Genomic DNA, 21,554 nt, shown 5'->3' with positions numbered 1-21,554 from the left:
GGCTACCACATCCCTATTCCTTTGTTCACCTGTTTAACATGATATGCACGTTGGCTGAACTCTAACGCGGGGACTAAACCACCTAACTGTCGGTTCTACTCGAAGGTGCACATCCGCACTACTGCATGTTTTATTTTTACCTTCTTCGGAGATTGTGATTAATGCAGGGTCGTGCGCTTTTGTGTATATTTTGTGTATACGTTCCGACAGTCCTACTTCCCGCACTTTTATTTTGACTCAGTGTTTTGAATAAATAACGTATTATGTCTATCCGACCTAGCAGATTCCTTAGTCTATGCCGTATATGGTTATATTTTGTTTTATTCTATTACTTTTAAGTGAGTACCAATGGTACCTAGGTTCTTATATATATATTGTTATATTTTGTGAAAATTTCGGAAACTAGGTGTATTTTTGATGTCAATAATTTCTAATATTGATCAATTTTTTTGAGTTCTGCAAGATATGTTTATTTTTTTTCATGATAGCTACTTTGCCCCGTAAAGACCTTCAAGGTGTTAAACAGAATATCGATCATCTATATATATATATATATATATATATTTTTTATTTTTTATTATTATTATTTTTTTTTTTTTTATTTGACAAAATAGGTAGACCAACAAAGCTGTCAACTGAATTAAAATATCTTAAGTCTATGTCTATAACATTGTATGATTATGTGTACATGAGATTGAGTAAGTCTTATTTCTAAGTAGGTACATTTTACAGATTTTATTTTATCGCAGACATTCGCAAAATATATTTCTAACGAGTAATTGTAAATACATAATATATCTAATGCACCTCATTAAAAACAAAGAGTTTGGGAATTTACATTAAAGTGTTCAAAGGTACATGGATTGATCATTTATTAACCACAGCTTTATGATTTTAGGGCAATATAATTCTCTTTTCTCTCCAAATTCAGTGTTTAATTTCCCCTTAATAAATCTACTTAAATATTTTACATATTTAGCGCTTCATATGCTAGATACCCTCAATCAAGACTTTATGACTTGTGGCCTTGTTTCGATAAGAGTTTTTTTGCCAGCTTAGCTTCCGCGCCTAACAAACGGGCTCTCTAATTAGAGCACGCTGCAGTGTCTACAATTCGGGGTGATTATTTTAAAAGACAACAATCATTATTCCCCAAGAATCATTTACCTGGATTACAAAAAAACACCAACGCTATTTGATGTAACAATTAAAGCTATTAACTTTTTGTTCTAAATAGTTTAAAAGTTACAAAAAAAATAAAGATTTAATATGGAAACGTCTAAATACTTCGAAATATCAAAATTTCATCACAGAAACTAAACCTTTCTGAATAGGCGAAGTCATTAAAAAAATCGTTAGCAACAAGAGACATTATTTTTTTATCGTTCACGATAATTATTCAAAGCTGGAAATTGTGAGCATTTTTATTTGCGCATGAAAAGGCCATTACACGTTTTGGGCTTTACGAGCGCTGTCTAAATATCGTTTAATTCTCGTGCTGGATGCTAGCAAGGTCCCCAATGTCATGTCGCGCTTGCTTTTATACATGATGCCCGATAAGGCTGCACATTATTGCGGCCGCGGTCGTGAAGCCACGTGAATTGCACTTTTACTTCCCATGCACCGCGGTGTTGGAGCATTCAAATCCACACTGAAATGACCGGCCACGGATGAAGCAATTGTAAGTCACTCAAGTGCATATTTTTCAATAATTATTTATTCATTCCTGTTTCCGGCGCACCTCTTTTCAGTGTTTGCACATTTGTTTTTGATCCTTTCAAGTTTCCATTTGAATAATTTGCGAGCGTTTTGAAAAAAATCAACCATAAATTTTATTATTCTTACATATCACATATTCCTCGTTTATTATAATAGTTTACCATCGTTTGTAAGTTTGATTAATTAACTTTGCATGAATAATAAATTAAATATTGAAATATTTTTCAACTTATTTTATTTTACTAACTTATTACTTAGTATTCTACTCTTGTGTAACTTAGTTATATGTATGTATCTAGTAGGGGACAATATTATGTAATCTAAAGATATTTTAAACGCATCCAAATTCACTATTTTCGAACAGTCAATCGTGTTAAATTTAGTATTGGCATTCCTTTAGTCTCTTTTACTGCCCAGGCGTTAAAACTCCTGTCAAAAAGGTCCTTTTAGCCCCTTTTAATAGTGTGTGTTTAATTATTTTCCCACTAACAATGATATAATCTAACTGTGTGATGTCCCACTCCAGAGTAATTGAAATTCCACGCTGCATTCTGGCCTAACAGTTTCCCGTGGTCGACTATTTTTTGCACCCCTTTTGCAGGCCGGACGCCTAAGGGGGTTTAATCACGAGTACGTGATGTGGTATTTAAATAGTAACATCGTTTGTTTAATACGTGTGCGTTGCCTGGAACATTTTACGTTTTTCCTCCCAACACAAAGGACCCTGGGATATTTGCATAAAAAATTTATACCCGTGCCGGAGATGTAATTTATTAAATTAATATAATATACCTTAGTTGTGCTACGCTGTAATGTTTTATCCGGTTAATCTAACTTGAACTCGGTAACTGAACGTGAACTATTTTAGTTGTACATGTTAATAAGCGCGCCGAGAAGTTGATTAAAACCAACTGAGTTAATTTATTATATAACTGCAGACTTAATTTACAGGAATTTTTTAATCATGTATTGAAAACAATTATTCATTCAACAATTTTTCCCAGTTTCGAAAGTAAAATGATCTCTCAAATTGATCTCTTTTCTATAATTTTTTACTAATGTAATATTTTCTTTTCTTTTCAGATTGCGGAATTCGTCTTGTAAATGAAGGAAAACAACCGTAAAACTTTATCAGTTTGAAGATGAAAACTGTTTCTTCAGAAAAAACCCACCGCTGACGGAAATCCCAAGGCACGACATGCGAAACTTAGTAAAAGCAAAGAAAAAAGTGAACGGAAAATATTGGTCCTTTGCCCTGTGGAAACAAAGGTGATTTTATCTCTGAGACTGCGAGATTTATTGCCTGTGGAGGGTAGACAATACTGTTCCTATCAGTAGCATAGACCCTGCTAAGATAAATAGCTTTCCAAGAGATTAAGCAGCATCAAACCATATCAATTCCATATCATTCCGATAATTGGGCTAATTTATTTAAAACGATTTAACAGTATTATTTTATATGACGATCGAACATATTAGTAATCTATTTAGAAAAATTATCACTATTTATACTGACAGTTTTGTGAAGGACATATCAAGAGACATTTTCGTCAAGGAGAAATATTATCATAATAACTAAACATATCCCACAAATATCAAACGTTAAGTGTATACGTCAGAATTCTTTATTTATTCGCGTATATTGTCGACTTTGAAATTCCTAGTATCGAGAGACCTTTATATCCGAGGATATAAAAATACTAGCTTTCCAAATAAACTCTGTGTTGTGGTTGTGTTACGCTAATACAGTACAATTATATAACAGTGCGCATACCAGGTTAGCAGAAGACGTTCAAGATGGCATTCCTATTGCGGCGGAGATCGGTGCTGATCAAAGTGGCCCTTCTTGCCTCGGCCGTATGGTTTACAGTTGCTTTCCTCCTATACACGGAGGAAAGGGGTGGCGTTCCGGGGGTGGGTGGTAGTGGGGCGGGAGTTGCGGTGGTTGGGGGGGCGGCGGGGCTAGTGGGGGTTCCTAACCTGGGAGCAGCCGTGGCGGGAGGAAACGGGAACGATCTCCAGCACGGCTGGAAGAAGGAGACGTTGCTACAACACGCTGAAAAAGTCAGCTCCAAGAAGAAACCTGGAAAGCAACAGGATGGTAAGACATTTTCATTATTAGTTATCAACTCGATTATCCTGTCAGATGTGAGAGATTCGTTTTAAGTTATACCCAACTTTTTGTATTTTTTTAATTACCTCGGGTCTCCAGCGACAAAATGTTTTACAAAACATCAGACAGAAACAAAAACATTGTGGTAGGGCCACAATGTTTTGGAAAGCAAAAGCGTGTTAGCCCCAAAAACACACATTTAACTCCACATAGGGTATTTTTTATGAGAATACTGCTGAAGAGTCCTCACAACATCCGACTGTCCAAAGCCAGTGGGACTATGACACCCCAATTGAGGTGTGTCGTGAGGCTGAAAAGAGTGAAGACGAAAAGGGAATGAAGAAGAGTAAGGTTCGAAAGTATCTGGTTATTCAATTCTAGTCACCATATTCGGTTAAACACATTTTAAGCAACGTTTCGATTGGTAGTTTTTCACCAGGATTGATTTCGAGTATCTAACACACATGATATTTGGACGCTGTGTAAAGGGTCTTTTGGGGAAAATAAGATTTGAACTTATTCGAAGTTACCTATCTTGTAGGAAAAAGAAATACTGAGACTAGAAAATAATTCCATTTATGAGAATGAAAGAAAGGTATAATCTGAAATGTTCAGGCATCTTATAATACAAGTTACCACATAGTATAATAGTGCCATGTTAATACGAAAAGAAAACAGCCGACCTAACCCTCGTTGAAACACCATCAATCTAGACCACTAACATGTCCAATGTCTTCGATCCATCAATTTACCGATTACGTTCTGGTTGATTAAATTCAGGTACTCGAGTCATGATATCACAATTTAACGATGTCACTTGTCACTTAAAAATTTTTAGATTTAAAAAACTTCCATATGTGTTCGTGTCCATTTAATTTTCATTGATTCAATTTTACGTTTCATGGGACTCAATAAATAATGGTTACTATTTAATTTATTAAACTTTGATGCTGTATAAACGAGATCTTCCATTTAATAGATTATTTTAGGGTGTAGACGTCAGGTGGTAAATTTATATTTCTTGCTGTTGTTTAGTTGGGAAATGCACAAAAAATCTCCGAGACGCCAAATATGTCCTCGGTTCGGCTGTGGATAGACTGCATTTATGTTTTCCTATTCCTAGCATAATGATATCTTCAACACCCATTTAGACTCCTTCCTTTCCTTAAAACATCCTTTCTTCGGCATCCTCCAAGATGTCATAGACTCTAAGATTTGTTTTCTCCTACTATTTATATTAATAGTTTGGAGTTTTAAAACGTGTAATAAATTGTCTGAGAAGATTTTATATTGATACAAAATGAAGTGCTTAGGAAGCTCAAAACAATATTCGCTGCATAAATCACATTTCAATAACCCCATATCCTCCGGTTGAGCCCTTTGAACATCACTGTGGGGACATCCCTCGATGAGAACAAAGCGGGAATAAAATTGATACGTGTCTTCATTCGCGTTTCGTGTTCATTTTTCTAGTGAGACGATAATATAACGGTAGCTGCTGTATCGGATAATCCAGCGACGAGCTTTTTACTGTGCCCTCACGACTTACATTCAATTGGTTATATTATTGTTCCGACACACGTTTCCAATGAATAAAAATGGGTTTCAAATTGTATTTGGTATATCCTTACCTGATTTTAAAATTAATTCCATTTCACTGGTATAGGATTTTTACGTTATATCGATGACAATGAATTCTATCAAATTTTGGTGGTAATCACGTACACACACGTAGATATACTCATTTCTCTGAAATCGGATGACATTACAGCAGTTAATATACGAAATAAATATTGGTCCTACCCGATCGGTATTTGGAAAGGTCAGTAGAGTTCCTGTCCAGTTCCTGGGTAGGAAGTTCCTCATTATAACCAACATATTAGTTTTTTTACGTTTTAAAAGGCATTTTAAGGTGGATGTATTAAAGAAAAAATACTTTAATTTTTAATGATTAATTTTTATTATTATTTTTGTGGTGCCTTTTCCTATCGGATAGTGATCTTAAAAGAAACCAATTAAAGGTTTTAGATAATAACAAAAAATCGTATTTCATGCACTGGCAACCTTTGCTGTATTGCCGTAGGAACCGGGTAACCTTCTCTCGCCGCCTTCCGTTGAACCTATCATTGCTTTGGTATCTTTTGTCGTACAAGTATATGTGAATTCTGTATGTGTTTCCAACGCTTCCAACTCCTTCCGAGCGTCTGGAGCCGGTAGGACTATGGCATCCTTAATATGGGTATGTTGCCAGACTGATAATAGTGGGGAAGGAGATTGTGTCTTTTCACCAAGGCTATATTGAAAGTACGAGTATCTTCTAATCTGGAACCTGCCGCATTCATTTTGCTATAATATATATTTTTTAAATTAAATCATTGTAAAATAAACACAAATTAATTGACTAAAATGACCTCTGGGTTCGTAGGCGAGGATCCAAACAAATCAACTGCGGAAGTCGTCTATTTTTATAGATTTTCCTATTGCCTATTCACTACGTAATCTTTATGTTTACAATTTTATTTCAGTTTAACATAATTTTTCTACATATACCCGACCATCTGTTATATGTTATTGATTTGATCAATTATGCATTTTAGTGAACTAATATTATATCTATAATTTGAAATTTTCATATAAAACAAACTTTCAAATACGTTTCATTAATGTAAGTTAATATTAAATTTGATTAAATTCGTGATTGAAAATATCAACCCCTCAATTGAATTGACTGAAGGTAATTCAATGTTGGGAAATGTTCGCAAAACGAATAATGACATAGTCAAAGAGATACAAAGTTTGTTTATAATTAATTTCTATTGTGAACCTTAATTACTCGCCGAAACTCTACGCTGCGATACGTCAATATTAGCATATATCATGGATCATCTAATTCCATTCAATTTTGGCTGGTGTTGCAATTTTAATTGGAAACTTTGTTCTTGTTAAACAATAATTAATTAAACTGCACATTTTAATATTTGCGACGGTTATAATATTTTTAATTTTAATAATTTCTTGTTGATGAAATGGATGACCTCTGTGGTCGATGGGTAAGGCTATCGACTAGCAATCCGAAGGTTCAAATATCGCCGTGCGCTTATAAATTTTATTTTGTGAATTTTGTTATTTCACGATTTATTCATTTAAAATAATATAAAGTATATTTGCGACTAGTTTTAGAGTGGAAAATACTTTCAGTATCGCCTTGGTGTAAGATCAGCATTAAGAATTGAAACGCTGCTTGAAATGGCTTTAGCTGTATTTTGTAACCAGATCTGAATAGCCGCGTACTTCTTTCACCTTCCTCTCCCCCATCTCCTTCCCCTCCCCAATACCTTCAGCCTCACAACATACCTCAATCGGCGATACCATAGTCTCACTGACTCCAGACGGTTGGGAGCAGTTGGGACTCTTGTGCGGTATTCACATAAAAAAATATAATTTTAAAATTCCTTTTAAGTTTGGTAAATTTTTTCTCATATCATTATTATCAATGTTTGAATTTATTAATATATGTTAGAGATTTATATGGCAGAAAAAGTTACGGGACTGAGTTGTGCTAAAAAGTAATTCAATTAAATATTGTATATGTAGACAATGGTTTTCTTAGCCACATTTAGATAGTACGCCAAGCGTAGTTTTCTGTAATGCTTTAGAAACATTTTTTGTGTGTTGCCTGCGAATTAGCAGTGGTTTTAGCAGTTACCGGTTTCCTCCTTAAATTGATTGCAAATAGGGTTCCATGATAACTTAACACACTGACTATTCAACACACATTTAAAAAGTGATATAAAGTCATTAAAAACGATGAAAAAAAAAATTAAATTTAACCTAACCTAACCTACTTAACCCAGTTAGTAAAGTTTTTGCTTCATCACTTTCCATGACTTTATATAACTTTTTAAAGATGTGATAAATTATCATCTTGATGATTTATCCGGTCACCTGCAAATAGGTACCTACCGAAATCAGTACAATTTGGGAGGCGGGTATGGATTCCGCCGCCCCGGAAACCATTTATTGGATAACCAAGACCTCTGTCATGGGTCGCCCCAAGTGGTTCCCCAAATGTTTGGTGACTTAGCAGGTTTACGCGGGTTCATGGGGTGAGGTTTATATAGGTCTTATAGGAGGCTGCGTCTACCCACTTACTGCGTGACGGGCGGGATCGGGAGAGACTGGTTGAGGGCGAGCATTTGATCTCTCCAACTGGTATTTCTTGACCCACTGAACCTCAAATTCCTACTCACCCATCATACGTTTTTCCTTCCTTGATCTTCCTCTCTTTCCTTTCCTTGAAAAGATCCACCATACACCATCCCCAAAGATGACATTGGCCCTAAAGGATATTATTATCCTCAGGGCCGCCTGCGTGGAGTAAAACGTACTTAAAAAAGGTTTCCCTTTAGGCAATGGATTTTTTTAAATCTCTTTTTTTTATTAATTATTAATGTTTTCGGATCCCAATGTATGAAATCTCTATTCCCAGCAGCATGTAAGCACGATAATGAATTTTCCTTTCAACTGTTTGCAGCTACGCCATTTATTTATCTACTAGAGTTAGTCCCAATAATGATTAATTTCGTGCATACCCGCCATCTATCGACTGGTGTGAATACTAACGCAATCATATCGTACGCTCGTATGGCTTGTACTGCTTCGGGACTTATTGGTTTTCTCGCTTACCAGCTGCTTTGAATGGCACTGTGCCTGTAACGCGGTTATTTCCAACTATTGTTCTATTCGTGTTCGGGTGCCTACCTCGCTTATAGCCAGAGGGATGAAATGTTTAATTATATTATTAACATGGGTTCAATAGGTACCTCGCGGAAACATACCATTTGCAGACCGTCAGTATGTGGATCTGTGAGTGCGGATCAAGCTCTACGAATTTAATTGGAAGGTCCTTTCATTATTATTCTGCTTGCATTGATTAAAATGACGACATTAATTACCCATTTACAATACCCTTGGTCTGAAACGAACAGTTCCTAATTCTAAAAAGTAAAAAGTCTTCCCAGTGTAAACATGACTAAAACGCATAAACCTTTACAAATAGAAGAAAGGGACCTGCTTATTCTAGACAAGGAAAAATTCCTTGACCTACATATTGATAAACATCTGACATTTAAACAACACGTAGAAAAATTAAAAGCAAAAATCATCCCTCTAATTTTTGTATTTGATAGAATTGCCCATCTCCTACCAATAGAGGTAAAGAGGGGCTTATACTTTTGTTTAATCCAGTCCCATCTAAATTATTTAATAGAAATATGGAAAAACACATACATTACATACCTAAATTATTTGCAAACAATACAGAACAAAGTTGTTAAAAAACTCTTCAATTATAACCCGGACACTCCGACAAAAAAACTAGGATAACTGTCAGGAAATGAAACTTTTAGAAATAAGAAAATTGTACTAATACAACATATGCCTCCTAATCTACAAAATCCAAAATGGACTTATACACACCAACACAACATTTAAACAAACGTCACAAGTACAAGAACATTATACTAGGCAACATAACAAATTGTACACAAATACTGTAAGGACTAAAAGTGGCAAAAGAGGCATTGGCCACGAGGGTGTACAAATATACAATCTCCTTCCAGATAACCTTAAAACGGAGAGTATAAATGTATTTCAAAAAAAATTTTTAAACTTAAGTTATTAGTAAAAAAATTAAAAAACTACTTTTTTAATGTTTTATGTACTTTTTTAAGTTAAGAAAGTGAAATTTAAAATTTCTTTTAACTTAATAAATAAAAAAAGACTGATTTATCAGGGCAGATGTTTGATTATAGACACTGTAATGCTGTCATAAACGTTGGCTAAAGAAGGATGTAGCACAACACGGCATAATATCCTAAAAATAAATCACTATTATACTTTTGGCGGAATTAAAATTAAAATGGAGTTTAACAAATTAAACTTCACATAAATAAATAGCTATTCACACATTGAGTCGGGCTGTGTCAAGAGTCATAATAATAGAAAAGTATGTATGAGACGATGTATGAATGTGAATGAGGCAAGGAGTGTATACCGGGGTCGAGTTATTTGGCGGTCCGTCCTCTGTGCCCTCCCCTGCGGGGAAACAGCCAGATGGTAGTAGTTGGTTTTTTAATTTATTTATTATTATTTAATATAGTCAAAGGGATACAAATATTTCACATTCTAATTTAATAAGAGCTTTATAATATAACACACAACAATAGTAATTTACATAACATCACATCTTAACAATCCCTCTACATTCTGTGCGCTTAATTTTTATTGTTATCTTTTATTTCTTATGATATGGGTTTAATTATTAGGAATAAGTTTTTGCCTTAACTATAACTTTGAATTAGTCTTAACTCAATATTGGAGAATCCGACTTTTGTTATTTTATATTGATATTGTGTAAAATTACAGATATTGTGTAAAAGCATAAATTTCTTTCTACTAATTCGGAACGCACTGTTATGAAAACGATGTTATCGTTCTACCAAACTTTCCTCTATCCTCAACAAAAAAAAAATCAGCTTCTCCACACCTCGAACATCTGTTCACTGTCTGAAAAATTCTATGTTTTTTCATTTCTTCTCAAATTCACATGAGAGGCGTGAATCGGTACATATCCCCGGGAACCATTCAATTTTTGCCATAGGGTTGGCTACGTTTGGTGACTTAGCAAGGGTTCCCGGGTTCATGAGGTGAGGTTTGTCTGGATGCGGATGGGTCTGCCCTCCAACTGCATGGCAGCCCGGATTAGGAGAGTCCGTCTGAGGGAGACTCTTTGACCCAGTTTCTTACCCACCCATCATCCCCTTTATTTAATGTCCTTAGAATAATGCATTAATGCCTCTACACAGCACCCCCCGAAGATGACATGCTTCATGAATAATATCTATCACCTGCATTGAATTTTATTTCCAAGAACGATAAAGGTTTCATTCGCCCAGGGCACCGAAATGCTAGTCATGCCTAGGACTTAGTTTCTCCTTTATAATAACTCCACAACTGCCTGAAGCCAGTGAGACTACGACACCCCCGCAATTGGTGAATTTACTGAGGCAAAATAATGTGGGGGAGAAAGCACAATAGAAGAAAGTTGGGAGAACTAAAAGCTGAGAAAAACTTCGTTATAGGAATTTAAATTTTTTAAATTATTTTCCATGTAACTTAAACTTAAATTAGAATATAAATATATTAAAAATCTGATAGTAGTTCTTAAAGCTAATTTCAAAATTATGTTTTTGAACAAGATTACCAAACTCAATATAGAAGTCACTACTCGTGTTTGAGTTGAGAAGTAGCGGCATTATATTTTTAAGAATGCGAGATGTATAAATAGAAATGAGATGAGATGTATTTCCTAAAATAATAAACCAAAATATTTTTTTTTGTTTTCGTAGAAAGGGCTCACTTAAGAATTTGATGTACATAATATCATTAAATGAAACAAACGGTTTTTTTTAACCCCTAGAGCCTCTGGTATTTTGTAATGTAGGTACTGTCAAAATGCTGATTGTGCGAGAAATATTTTTGCATTTCATTCAATTTTGGATAAGTTCGCTGTTTTATGTTTTATGTCTATATTAAAGAGTCGTATGTTCATATTAAAGAGTCGTATGTTCATATTAATGAGTCCTATGTTCATATTAAAGAGTCTTTCATATTTGCAATTACGAATATTCAAATTTTGAACGCAATGATAGATGAAGTGCTTTTGTCGCTTACCGATGGTTTTTGTACTATAAACTATGATTACCAGTGTACACGAAACTAAAAATAAATATTAAGTTAGACAAACGTTTTTTTTCATACCTTGACTTGCACACAGTGTCCGGAAGTAAAGTACACTATCTTCGGGAGGTGATTCTACGGTGACCGGATAAATCATCAAAATGATAATTCATCTTATCTTTAAAAAGTTATATTTAAAGTCATGGAAAGTGATGAAACAAAAAATTATTAACTGGGTTATTTAGGTTAGGTTTAAATTTTTTTTATCGTTTCTAATGACTTTATACCACTATTCAAAGGTGTGTTGAATTGTTACTGCGTTGAGTTATCATTGAACCGATTCTACATGATGGTAAAAACTACATTAAAACGTTGGAATTTTTCTTTTCTATTCTATTTTCAAACGCTAAATATGGTTTCATAGATAATTGGTTTTTGGGGGCGTCTATGGTAATTTTTTGTATGCAAACTGAAAGCAACGTATTCTCTTTTTCTAAAAGTATTTAAATTTCACCTTAAAATAAAATGTGTTTATTGTTAATAGAAACACTCTATGGGGTGTTTTGACGCCTGGGAGAAATATCTCCCAAATCTATTCTAAAGGTTAAAACTCTAATTTATTTATTTAAATTCCGCCGATGAAGCTTAATTCAAGCGAAACGGATTGGTGAATAAATTTTTATAATTTGTTTTTTTAAAACAAAGTGTTTCATTTTAAAACAGTATTATTTCATATGTTTAGGGAACATTACATAGTTTTTTCTGGTGTATTCTTTCATTTTTACCTTCACAGAACATAAATCAAAAGTATATTTCATGGAAATGTAAGCAAACCAAAAGTGTAAACCAATACCAACCCACGTATGTAGGAGAGTTAAGGTTTGTTCTAAAATAATGTTGATTATAATTTTTACATATCTTATACACTTCGTAATAACAGTACCAATTCTTATGTCTTATTTTATTTATGTTTATTATTTTCGACAAACTTCTTCAAGACTGTATAAGATAGACATTTTTTTCCAAGCTTTAATTTCTAGTCTACTCGGGTAGAAGGTAGACACAAGTTTGGCCAAGTATAGCATTAGCTGTATTTTATAAAATAGGAGGGTTCAAAATTTGATGCAACGGATTTAAATGTCACAAGTTTCCCATATTAATAGTTTTGTCCTTTAGTTTCAGAAGCAGTGCTCGCCTATCCGGTGGGCGACAGCGGTCTAAGCGGCAACTCGTACGGGGAGATGGGTAAGGCGGTGGTGCTTCCCACAAACATGTCCGAGGAGATCAAGAAAGCAGTGTCTGATGGGTGGCAGAAGAACGCCTTCAACCAGTATGCCAGTGACCTCATCAGCGTTAGGAGATCGCTGCCAGATCCCAGGGATCCTTGGTGAGTCCACTATTAACTCTATTTTGCTCCCCCGATACTAAACTTTATTTTTTATGCTTTTGTTCTGTGAACAGTAAACCCCTCGTCCAATAAAGCATTTTTCTAATTTTCCCTTAAATCATAATATTTTTCAATAAGTAAGTACTTAAATACCTACCTTATTAATTATATACCATTAAGATATTTTATTTAACGGTTTTTTTTTTTATTTCAGTTAAGAAATTATATTATTTATCTAAAGAAATGTTTTTCCAAACTTTTGCATGCATCATTTTTTTTTTAAATGCGAATAAGACAATTTTTTTAAATGGTTGAATAAAAATTATTAGGTACCAAAGATACGTAACATTTTTAGAAATATTTATTTAATACGGTAAAACATTACCATAAACCAACTAGGAACATTCATTCCGATTTTAGACAGCTATACATAAAATGATATATAACTTTTAGAGTTTTATTTCTCGTGCAACAGAAAATAATTTTTTAGATTAGAATCATTTATTGCGGCCGCAACTCGTTACATTTTCCCTATTCAGTGAAATTTCGATAAACTTACCCATTGAGTTAATGTTGTGAGGTTGAGGGAAGTGGAAGGTGAAAGGTAACAGGAAGGGTTAGAGATTGGAAGTTCTTGTTAGATCTAGTCACTAAGTTTAGCTAAAACCATTTCTGAGTGTTACGTAGTATTTCACGAGGATGATACTGTTAGTATCCTCTGTCCTGATTTACCGCCGTAATTGGTTTGGCCAAACTTGACATTTAATTAATAAATGTTTTGTCTTGTGAGCGTTCTCTTCGACCGCAAAAATATCTGGATAAGTAAGTTTCCTCGGCTAATTGGCTAGACCAAAATAAAGTATTATTGTTGCTGCTTATATTAAGAAATAATGAATATAAAGCACGTCGACCGATTCTTCCGGGGCAAGCGGAGGTACCAGGAGCACATCTGTAAGAAGGGTGATAAGAAAAGGTGTTGTGAATATAAATTAATAGCTCCTACTTACTCCTACTTACAAAACACCTTTCGGTGGGGCAAAAAGCGGAATAAAGGGTTGAGACAAGACTGCTTGTAATGTCGTCGATTAATCTTTGAGCTGGTTCTGCATTCACTTAGCGGACTCTCACGACGCCGCCCGGCTCCTCAAGATGCTAAATCATTTTTAATTAGAAACATTACGCAAACTCCCTATTTTGCCCCTTATTTCCTTCTTGGATCCTGTTACTCATTTTCCTTTTGTTTTTTTCAAATTTAATTAATTTTATATTATTTACTAATTAAAATTGTTTTTGTTTGGAAGATTGCAATAATAGTTAAATCGAGACAAGGGATATATTCAATTTTGATTATCAACACAAACTTTTACGCAACCCATACCTTAATGTGTCATAGTTTCTACTGTCTATCTACGACAACGAAAGCCAAAGACGGAAATTTGAAAATGATCAACATGATTTATTTTCTTAATTTAAGTAAGCAGAATGTATGAAAGAAAACCTCTGGTTCATTTTGAGATAAACTTTATGGGTCTGGTTATCTCCTCCAATTCATTTTATTGTTTTCGTCCAATATCTTAAGCATCAACGCAAAAATTTCTTTGCGTCTTACTAAAACCACTTTATCGATGAACTTTGACATCGTCTAATTTACACAGCTTGTTTCTAGGAAGATTTTTAACTCTCAACATCAATATCATAGTGATCTTTGAAATATGTGTTTAATTGTAATACGATATGGCAAGACGCCATTGCTAGTTTATTTTTTCTCAAAATTAAAAGATTCTTCTCTCATATCGGATAACTCTTCAAGATGAAAATTCAACAAACCTTTAAAAAGTGATATAAGGTCATGTAAAGTGTTGAAAAATAAACCAGAAATAGGTTACGTAGGTTAGGTTTATTTAGTTTACAGGTTAGTTTTTTTTATTGCTTTTCTTGACTTTATCACACTTTATTGTGTGAATCATGGAACTCATAAATAAATTATGTTTTATTTTTGGACCTCATGTCAAATTATTATTGTAATTTGAAAATCATTTTGTCATTTTTTATTGGCGCATAGAAGATATAAAGTTTATTTTTTGCAATGTTATTTCCTGTACAATGTACACTGCAAAATCCTGGTAACACAAAGAGTGTGATTTTAAAATCACGCTCAAAAGAATGTTCGCCACCCCCACCCACGCGGGTTGTGGGGTGAGGAGGTTCGGTAAAATACTGTTTGGGGGTTGTTTTCCGCATCCCTTCTCGAGTTCCACCAGGCGAGGTAATTAATCGCGAAAAATGTAACGGAATAAAGGCGGCGTCGCTTTGAGACAATATATTTTCATTAGGCGTCGCGGCGCGGGCCATTCCAGAGGCTTTCACGCTCTCCCTCTCATGGGGGACCGCTGGAAAGCTTTCGCGGAAATGTGATACGATGATGGGGCATCAAATATCAAACGACATCTTTGCAAAAAGGCCTAGATATTTTGTTAATGCTTGTGGACCCATAATACTCTGGACTCTTGAATAATATGTTGAAGTTTGTGGACCTATTATACTCTGGTCTCTTGAATATTATGTTAATGCTTGTGTACCCATTATACTCTGGACACTTGCATTTTATGAATCTGGAAATGCCGAATAACAATTTAAATTCAACTCTTAACCAAAATGTTGATTTATGATACCTTACTGATTACAATGTGATGAGTTGTGATGAGTTTCTAGATTTCTATGCCCTATATCTAAAAAAAAATATGTTTACCGTTACTTTTTTAATTTCTTTACCTATTTATTTATTTAATATCAATTGTATAAATATACCATGACGAACCAATATCAAGAAGCAAAACTTTAATGCAAATGATTTTTTCCCTGTTTTAAAAGAAAACAAACTTTATAGGTTAAGTATAACCATCAAATGTTTTTATTTCTCCTACTACCATCAATAGTTACTAGCGTAAAATGTTTCTTCTCAATGTTGAAGATCTTGGCTAGCACACAAAACTTACTGATATGAAATATTGCTAATTTATTGAAAATCTGGACAAATTATTCGTATTCCTTTTAAGGCCTTTATCGAATGAATTGACAGATTTCCTATCAAAATGTCGGTAAAACAGGAATATGTTTGGGTGTCGAAGCACATGTTCATAAAAATTATAATATTCTTGCGTTTCGTCATTATATTTATCAGGAAAAGCATAGCTGCATGAACACGTGTTCCGGTTTATTATAAATGGACTAATATTTTATTAGAAAATGGATTGCAATTATGTTTTAACAGGATTTCAATAAATCAGCCGTACTAATTTTTCTCCGTGCAATGGATTGAGCCTGCGAAGGCGGGATGGAACCCGACGCATTGTCACTAATACGGGCATTAGCCTAGTACGGTAGTTGAGAAAATCACCAAAATTGTAATCTTTTAAAATTTATAAAATAAATTAAAAACTAATCAATCCTTCCGTTTATTTCCCGGTTGTAAAAAATCTTTTTGAGGCATCACGAAAAGTGCATAAAATATTTTTTGTTTCTATTTTGCGACAGAATCTTAGATTTGTCTTTATCGATACACTTGTTCTATATATTAATATTACCTTGTTTGATATATTATATTCCCTTGTTGTATATATTATATTACCTTGTTGTAAATATTACATAACCTTGTTGTAAATATTATATTACCTTGTTGAATATATTATATTACCTTGTTGTATTTATTTTATTATCTTTCAAGTTGTTCTTAATGAAAACTATAGAGATGTTTTCTATTTTCTGGAATAGGTATTTCTGCGTTCGCTCCTTTTACCTGATATCCCTGGGAAAGAGACAGTCTTAACGATGTCTTTGATTTACGACAGTAGTTTTTTTTAACGTTCATTTACAATCTTTGATAGTTTATGGAGCCGAAAATAATTTCGACAACGGTATGATATACTTATGTGAGAAATAAGATAGTAGGGAGGGAAGAATATGGGCAAGAGGTAGGTGGGGAAGTACCTGGCTGTATTTAGATCTGATCACCAAACACGGCTAAAGCCATTTCAAACAAATTTTCAATTCCGAATAGAAGAATTTCAAGTCTATATCTTCCACTGTGGAAAGTTCCGCAAACACACGATATATTGTTATTACTGAATCAATTGTAATTATTTTTTTTTTTGCTGATTATTAATTTATTTAAACAATCGTTAATTTTATATTTATTTTGCTCACGGTTAAAAGTATGTGCTTTCTTATTATTGTCGATCAATATATATCTTATTTCTATTTATGAAAACAGGATGCATTTTAATTCCACTATCCGAACTGCGTAGTTGTTAATTCCGAGCAAAATAATTCTGGAGTGGAAATAAATGCTTAAACTGTGACACATTTTAGCATCAGCGTTTAAATTCCCATGCAGCGCGCACGATATTATAATAATTGAAAAATGTACTGAAATCGTGTGCTTTGCTCGCCGACTGGAATACCAAATGCTTCGTTCTGCAATTTTATTTCTCATCGTCGTCTTTGCTTATCCTTTTGCTCCCTTTACGGCCATCCGAGCTGATTGGTCCATTGTTGGGATCGTCTCTATTGTCCCAGCATCCGAAATGTCATATTTCCAGTACAAGGAATAGAGCGCAACTGGAATTCTAATGCTCTAGTGTTGTGAATATTTCAATTTACTCTGCTGCCCACGCGCTGTGTGAATATGCATTTTTCTGCAGTTCAAAGGGATTATTATTTCAATCAAAGCTTTATTAGCCTAGACTGCAGACTAAATTAAAATTCGGTCATGCATTAATAATCCGTACGCGCAGATTGGAAAATTCAGCAGTATTATTCTGTTAACACGAGATTCATTATTTTGAAGTATTCTTCATCTTTCTGAAATATCCATCATGCATTTTATCAGTCATTTTAGTTCAGCGTTTCGACAAAAAACGTAAGGTGTAAGCCATTTTTAATACTTTTTAATGTTTGTATTAAAATTTTTAATATTTATTTCTAATAATAAAATTTCAAAGCGTATTTTATCACCCATCAAAAAAAGTTTTGGGTGTTTGTATTCTTTCATAAATATCACATTTATTTGAATTTTTTGAAAAAAAACGGAAATACGCATGAATTCCCCGATCTTCTTACAGCAGCTTTATGAAAAATTACTGAAAATATGCCAGAAACTTGATGGTTAAAATTTTAAAAAGTGTCTGCCACCTAAACTAGTAGCCAAAATCCAATCTAGTAAAGCCAGTTTATACCGGATGATTTGGATAACGAAAACCGTCATTTTTTTATTCGCTTTGGATAGCGAGGAAAAAATTCGAAATTCTGTGTATTTTCTAATATATATAGTCTGAAGGGGTTAAAAAATTTAAATCGGAATAATCAATTATTCTTAATGATATTTCCATTGTTTTTCTCACAGCTTTCGTCAATGTTTGTCCTTCGTTAATGAATTACTTATCTTCCTTATTTCTTTAATAAAGTGTTAAAGTAAATCGTTTTCTCATTTAATTACGTTTTCTGTGATCTTTCTACATGAGGCCGTGCGCGCAACATCAGGTAACAGTCAGTCAGGGTTTAAATAAATGTTTAGTGGATACAACAATACTAATATGGGGAGAAGCAATATTTATGTTTCTAGTTTGAAGATCCTTTGTTCTCGGGGCTTCTCGGCGCCGCGCACTGTTTGTTATTCATTATTTATTCCCCAAGAAAACGCTCTCTTTTTTCTTCAACTGTATTCTACTCCAGTTTCCTTGAGAGGAATGAAGGTTGAGCGGAAGCACGGAGCAAGCCATATTTTTCTTTCATTATAAATTGAATAGTATTTTGTAGCAGGGAACTAAACGCTTAAATGATTTTTTCCTTTGGTGAACAAAATTTTAGCTAATTTTAAAGAACCCCTTCAAGGCGAGTAGTAGTATAATAATATTTTTAAGTAAAATTTTAAAGAATAACATCGACTGTACCGAACTTCGTACATACACCACATGCAGTGCTATTCCACGCGCTTAATTACGAAACAAATGCTGCATCTAATTCACTCATTAACCGAGCTCTCTTTTTTCTCTAAATAATATTTGTCTTACTCAAACATTGACATTTTTCTAATTCACTGCCGAAATTCAAACGTGGCATCATGTCAATAATATAAACTGTTCAATGCGCACACATATGCACACGAACACTCGCATATACATATACACACACACATACACACGTTACTAGGTAATTAAGTAATAATCATTCCAGACATTTCAAGGAAACATATCATAGGTACCCAACATGAAACATCTAATTCCTGTAAATTGTTTCATCACTGTAACTCATGTACATTTTGTTTCCATAAAATCAAATAAATAAATAATGAAATAAATAAATAGAGTCCTGGAATATTGCATTTTAACTTTTACTCCCGACTCCAGGCGAAATTCGTAAAACAGGCATAACTACCTCAAACCATGCAACATCATCCATCCAACCGGAATCTTTTTGCGGCGGAACTTTCATTCCTCGTTAATTTAGCACAGTTTGTCAACCGTTCAGCTTAACGTCGCCATCCTTCACTTGCGCGAAATGTCGAGCTTTAGAGCTTTCTAAGTTCCTGATGCGTCATCTGTGTACAGGAAGCAGTATCGCCGCTGTGGTCTTTAAAACTTTTAAAACTTATAACCAGATGGACCTTGTTCGCTTTAATGCCCGCGGCGTTATAAAAATCTGAAACATCAACGTTGTTTTGTTAAGTTTTCAAAATACTTTGTGTGGTTTGTTCGCAGTTTGAACTGCCATCTCTAAGTTTTTTTTAAGTCTTATAGAACTAATAATTAATCAATTACATTCACGATAACAGTTACGTAAAGCCTTGTCCAAAAAACAATTGTTTTTAATTAAGGTTTCTTAGAAATTCAGTTTATCGTTTAATTAAAATATTTTATTTTAGAAACCTTTTTTTATGTAATACCTACACGGAGAAAAATGAGTATTCCTGAATTATTCCTATACATTTATTGATTAAATATCAGTCCACCCAGAATATATCCGAACACGTGTTCATGCAGGTGTCAATTAGAATTTTTACGAATACATGTTCCGCCGTCCTCATAACACATTCGCGTCTTACTAATACGTTGTTAGTAAATCTGTCAATGCACTCATTATAGGCCTGCCATCCCGTTTACAACAGGATTACGATTAATTTGACAAGATTTTGAATAAATTTGCAATCAATAAGTTTTTTCCGTCCACCGCATTAGAATTTCGTCCAACAAAAATCAGTGAATCAGAGATTCGGGGACATGGGAAAATTTCGTGTTTTGTTCTAAAAATATTTCTAGTTTAATATATTTATATAATTATATTATAATATAATTTAAATAGCTCAATTTTCTTTTTTGATTTCTACGCCCTTATTTTATCTTCTATTATTATCCTCGATTCCGCACGTGACGAGTTTCGAGAATTCGAGAAAAGTAACACGAATCTGTCTACACATGTCATTATCTATCTTACCACCATCGCGACGCCGACGTCGTGTGACTGTATCCTCTTTCATTCATCAAAGAGGAGAATTATGTATTATGAGCAGCGAGTTTCGCTCCTCGTGAAATGGCATCGTTAGGCGTGAAGCACGCGCGTTGCCTTCTCCCACGGGGTTGACCCGCGAGGGGGATGCGCCGTAGGCTTTCCTCAGACCTTTCAACCCCTTAACGAAATTCGTCGTCATGAACACTTCATCTTATTTACGTTGCCGCCATTCATATAAATGTACAGCACTAAAGAAATAAGCCGATAGAGTTGTGTTGTAGGTGGGTCAGCGTGCCGGTAGTATGGTCAATTTTATCCTTTGCTTGAAATAATTGATCAAAAGTTTTAAAATATAGAAAATCTTTGAGAGGCATAGTAGTGAAGTAACGCGCTGGAAAGTCCACCATTCAGAAATGAAACGTTGCTTTATATGACTTTAACCATTCTTAGTGACTAGATCTGAAGGACTTCTTATCATTATTATGCCCTGGTCCCACTAGCGCTTGAGAGTTAGAATTCTTATATGGTATTCGCATTAAAAAATATATTATTTACACCATTGAAGAGATCAACTAACAAATGTGTTTTGGGCGTGATGTGTGTTCAAAATAAGGTCAGTTTTTTTTTCTTTTGCTGACTATTCAAGAGTTCTTCAAACCATACGTATGTCCAACTTCGAACATAAGCTTCTCTTAAATAATCCAGGAGTTTCGGCTATACTTTCTCTTTAATTTAAAGCCAGATCGTCAATCCATATCTATTGAAAAATCTAACGTATAATATTATTTTTTAATCGCAATAGATCGTATTTCTAGTAATTTTCTGGTTAGTGGTGTACAGTAACGGACGCCAAGAATGATAATATTCTTTCCTCTGTGTTTAAACACATTTCTTACTTTTTTTATAAACAATAATTTGTAACCGTAGTAACGTATAAAGGATCTACTTTAATATATCGCAGTCTGCTGGAAGGTTGCTTTCATGTACTGGTACAAATAATTAATAAGGGTGCAGTGAAACGAATGCTATTCTTTCAGAGATAAACAAAAATAATATACAGTGAAGCATACATACTTTGAATTAAAATTACCT

The 21,554-nt window shown here is 34.0% G+C and overlaps 1 protein-coding gene across 4 annotated transcripts in view; it reads left to right on the top strand.

Moving 5' to 3' along the window:
* Pgant9 (polypeptide N-acetylgalactosaminyltransferase 9) overlaps nucleotides 1-21,554 on the top strand; it is a 704,637-nt gene that overhangs the window by 614,744 nt on the left and 68,339 nt on the right. For all 4 annotated transcript variants that reach the window (XM_089636833.1, XM_089636834.1, XM_089636830.1 and 1 more), the window contains 2 exons: nucleotides 2,803-3,820; nucleotides 12,749-12,959. In XM_089636833.1, the coding sequence (XP_089492959.1) occupies nucleotides 3,517-3,820; nucleotides 12,749-12,959 (515 nt within the window). In that variant the 5' untranslated portion in view covers nucleotides 2,803-3,516. The remainder of the gene's footprint in view (nucleotides 1-2,802; nucleotides 3,821-12,748; nucleotides 12,960-21,554) is intronic.

This window comes from Hesperophylax consimilis, chromosome 10, assembly GCF_061612785.1.
Source record: "Hesperophylax consimilis isolate HC1 chromosome 10, BYU_Hcon_1.0, whole genome shotgun sequence".
In the NCBI taxonomy this organism is placed as follows: Eukaryota; Metazoa; Arthropoda; class Insecta; order Trichoptera; family Limnephilidae; genus Hesperophylax; species Hesperophylax consimilis.
Note: the sequence above shows the minus strand (reverse complement) of the source record. Positions and strands in the feature narration are given on the sequence as shown.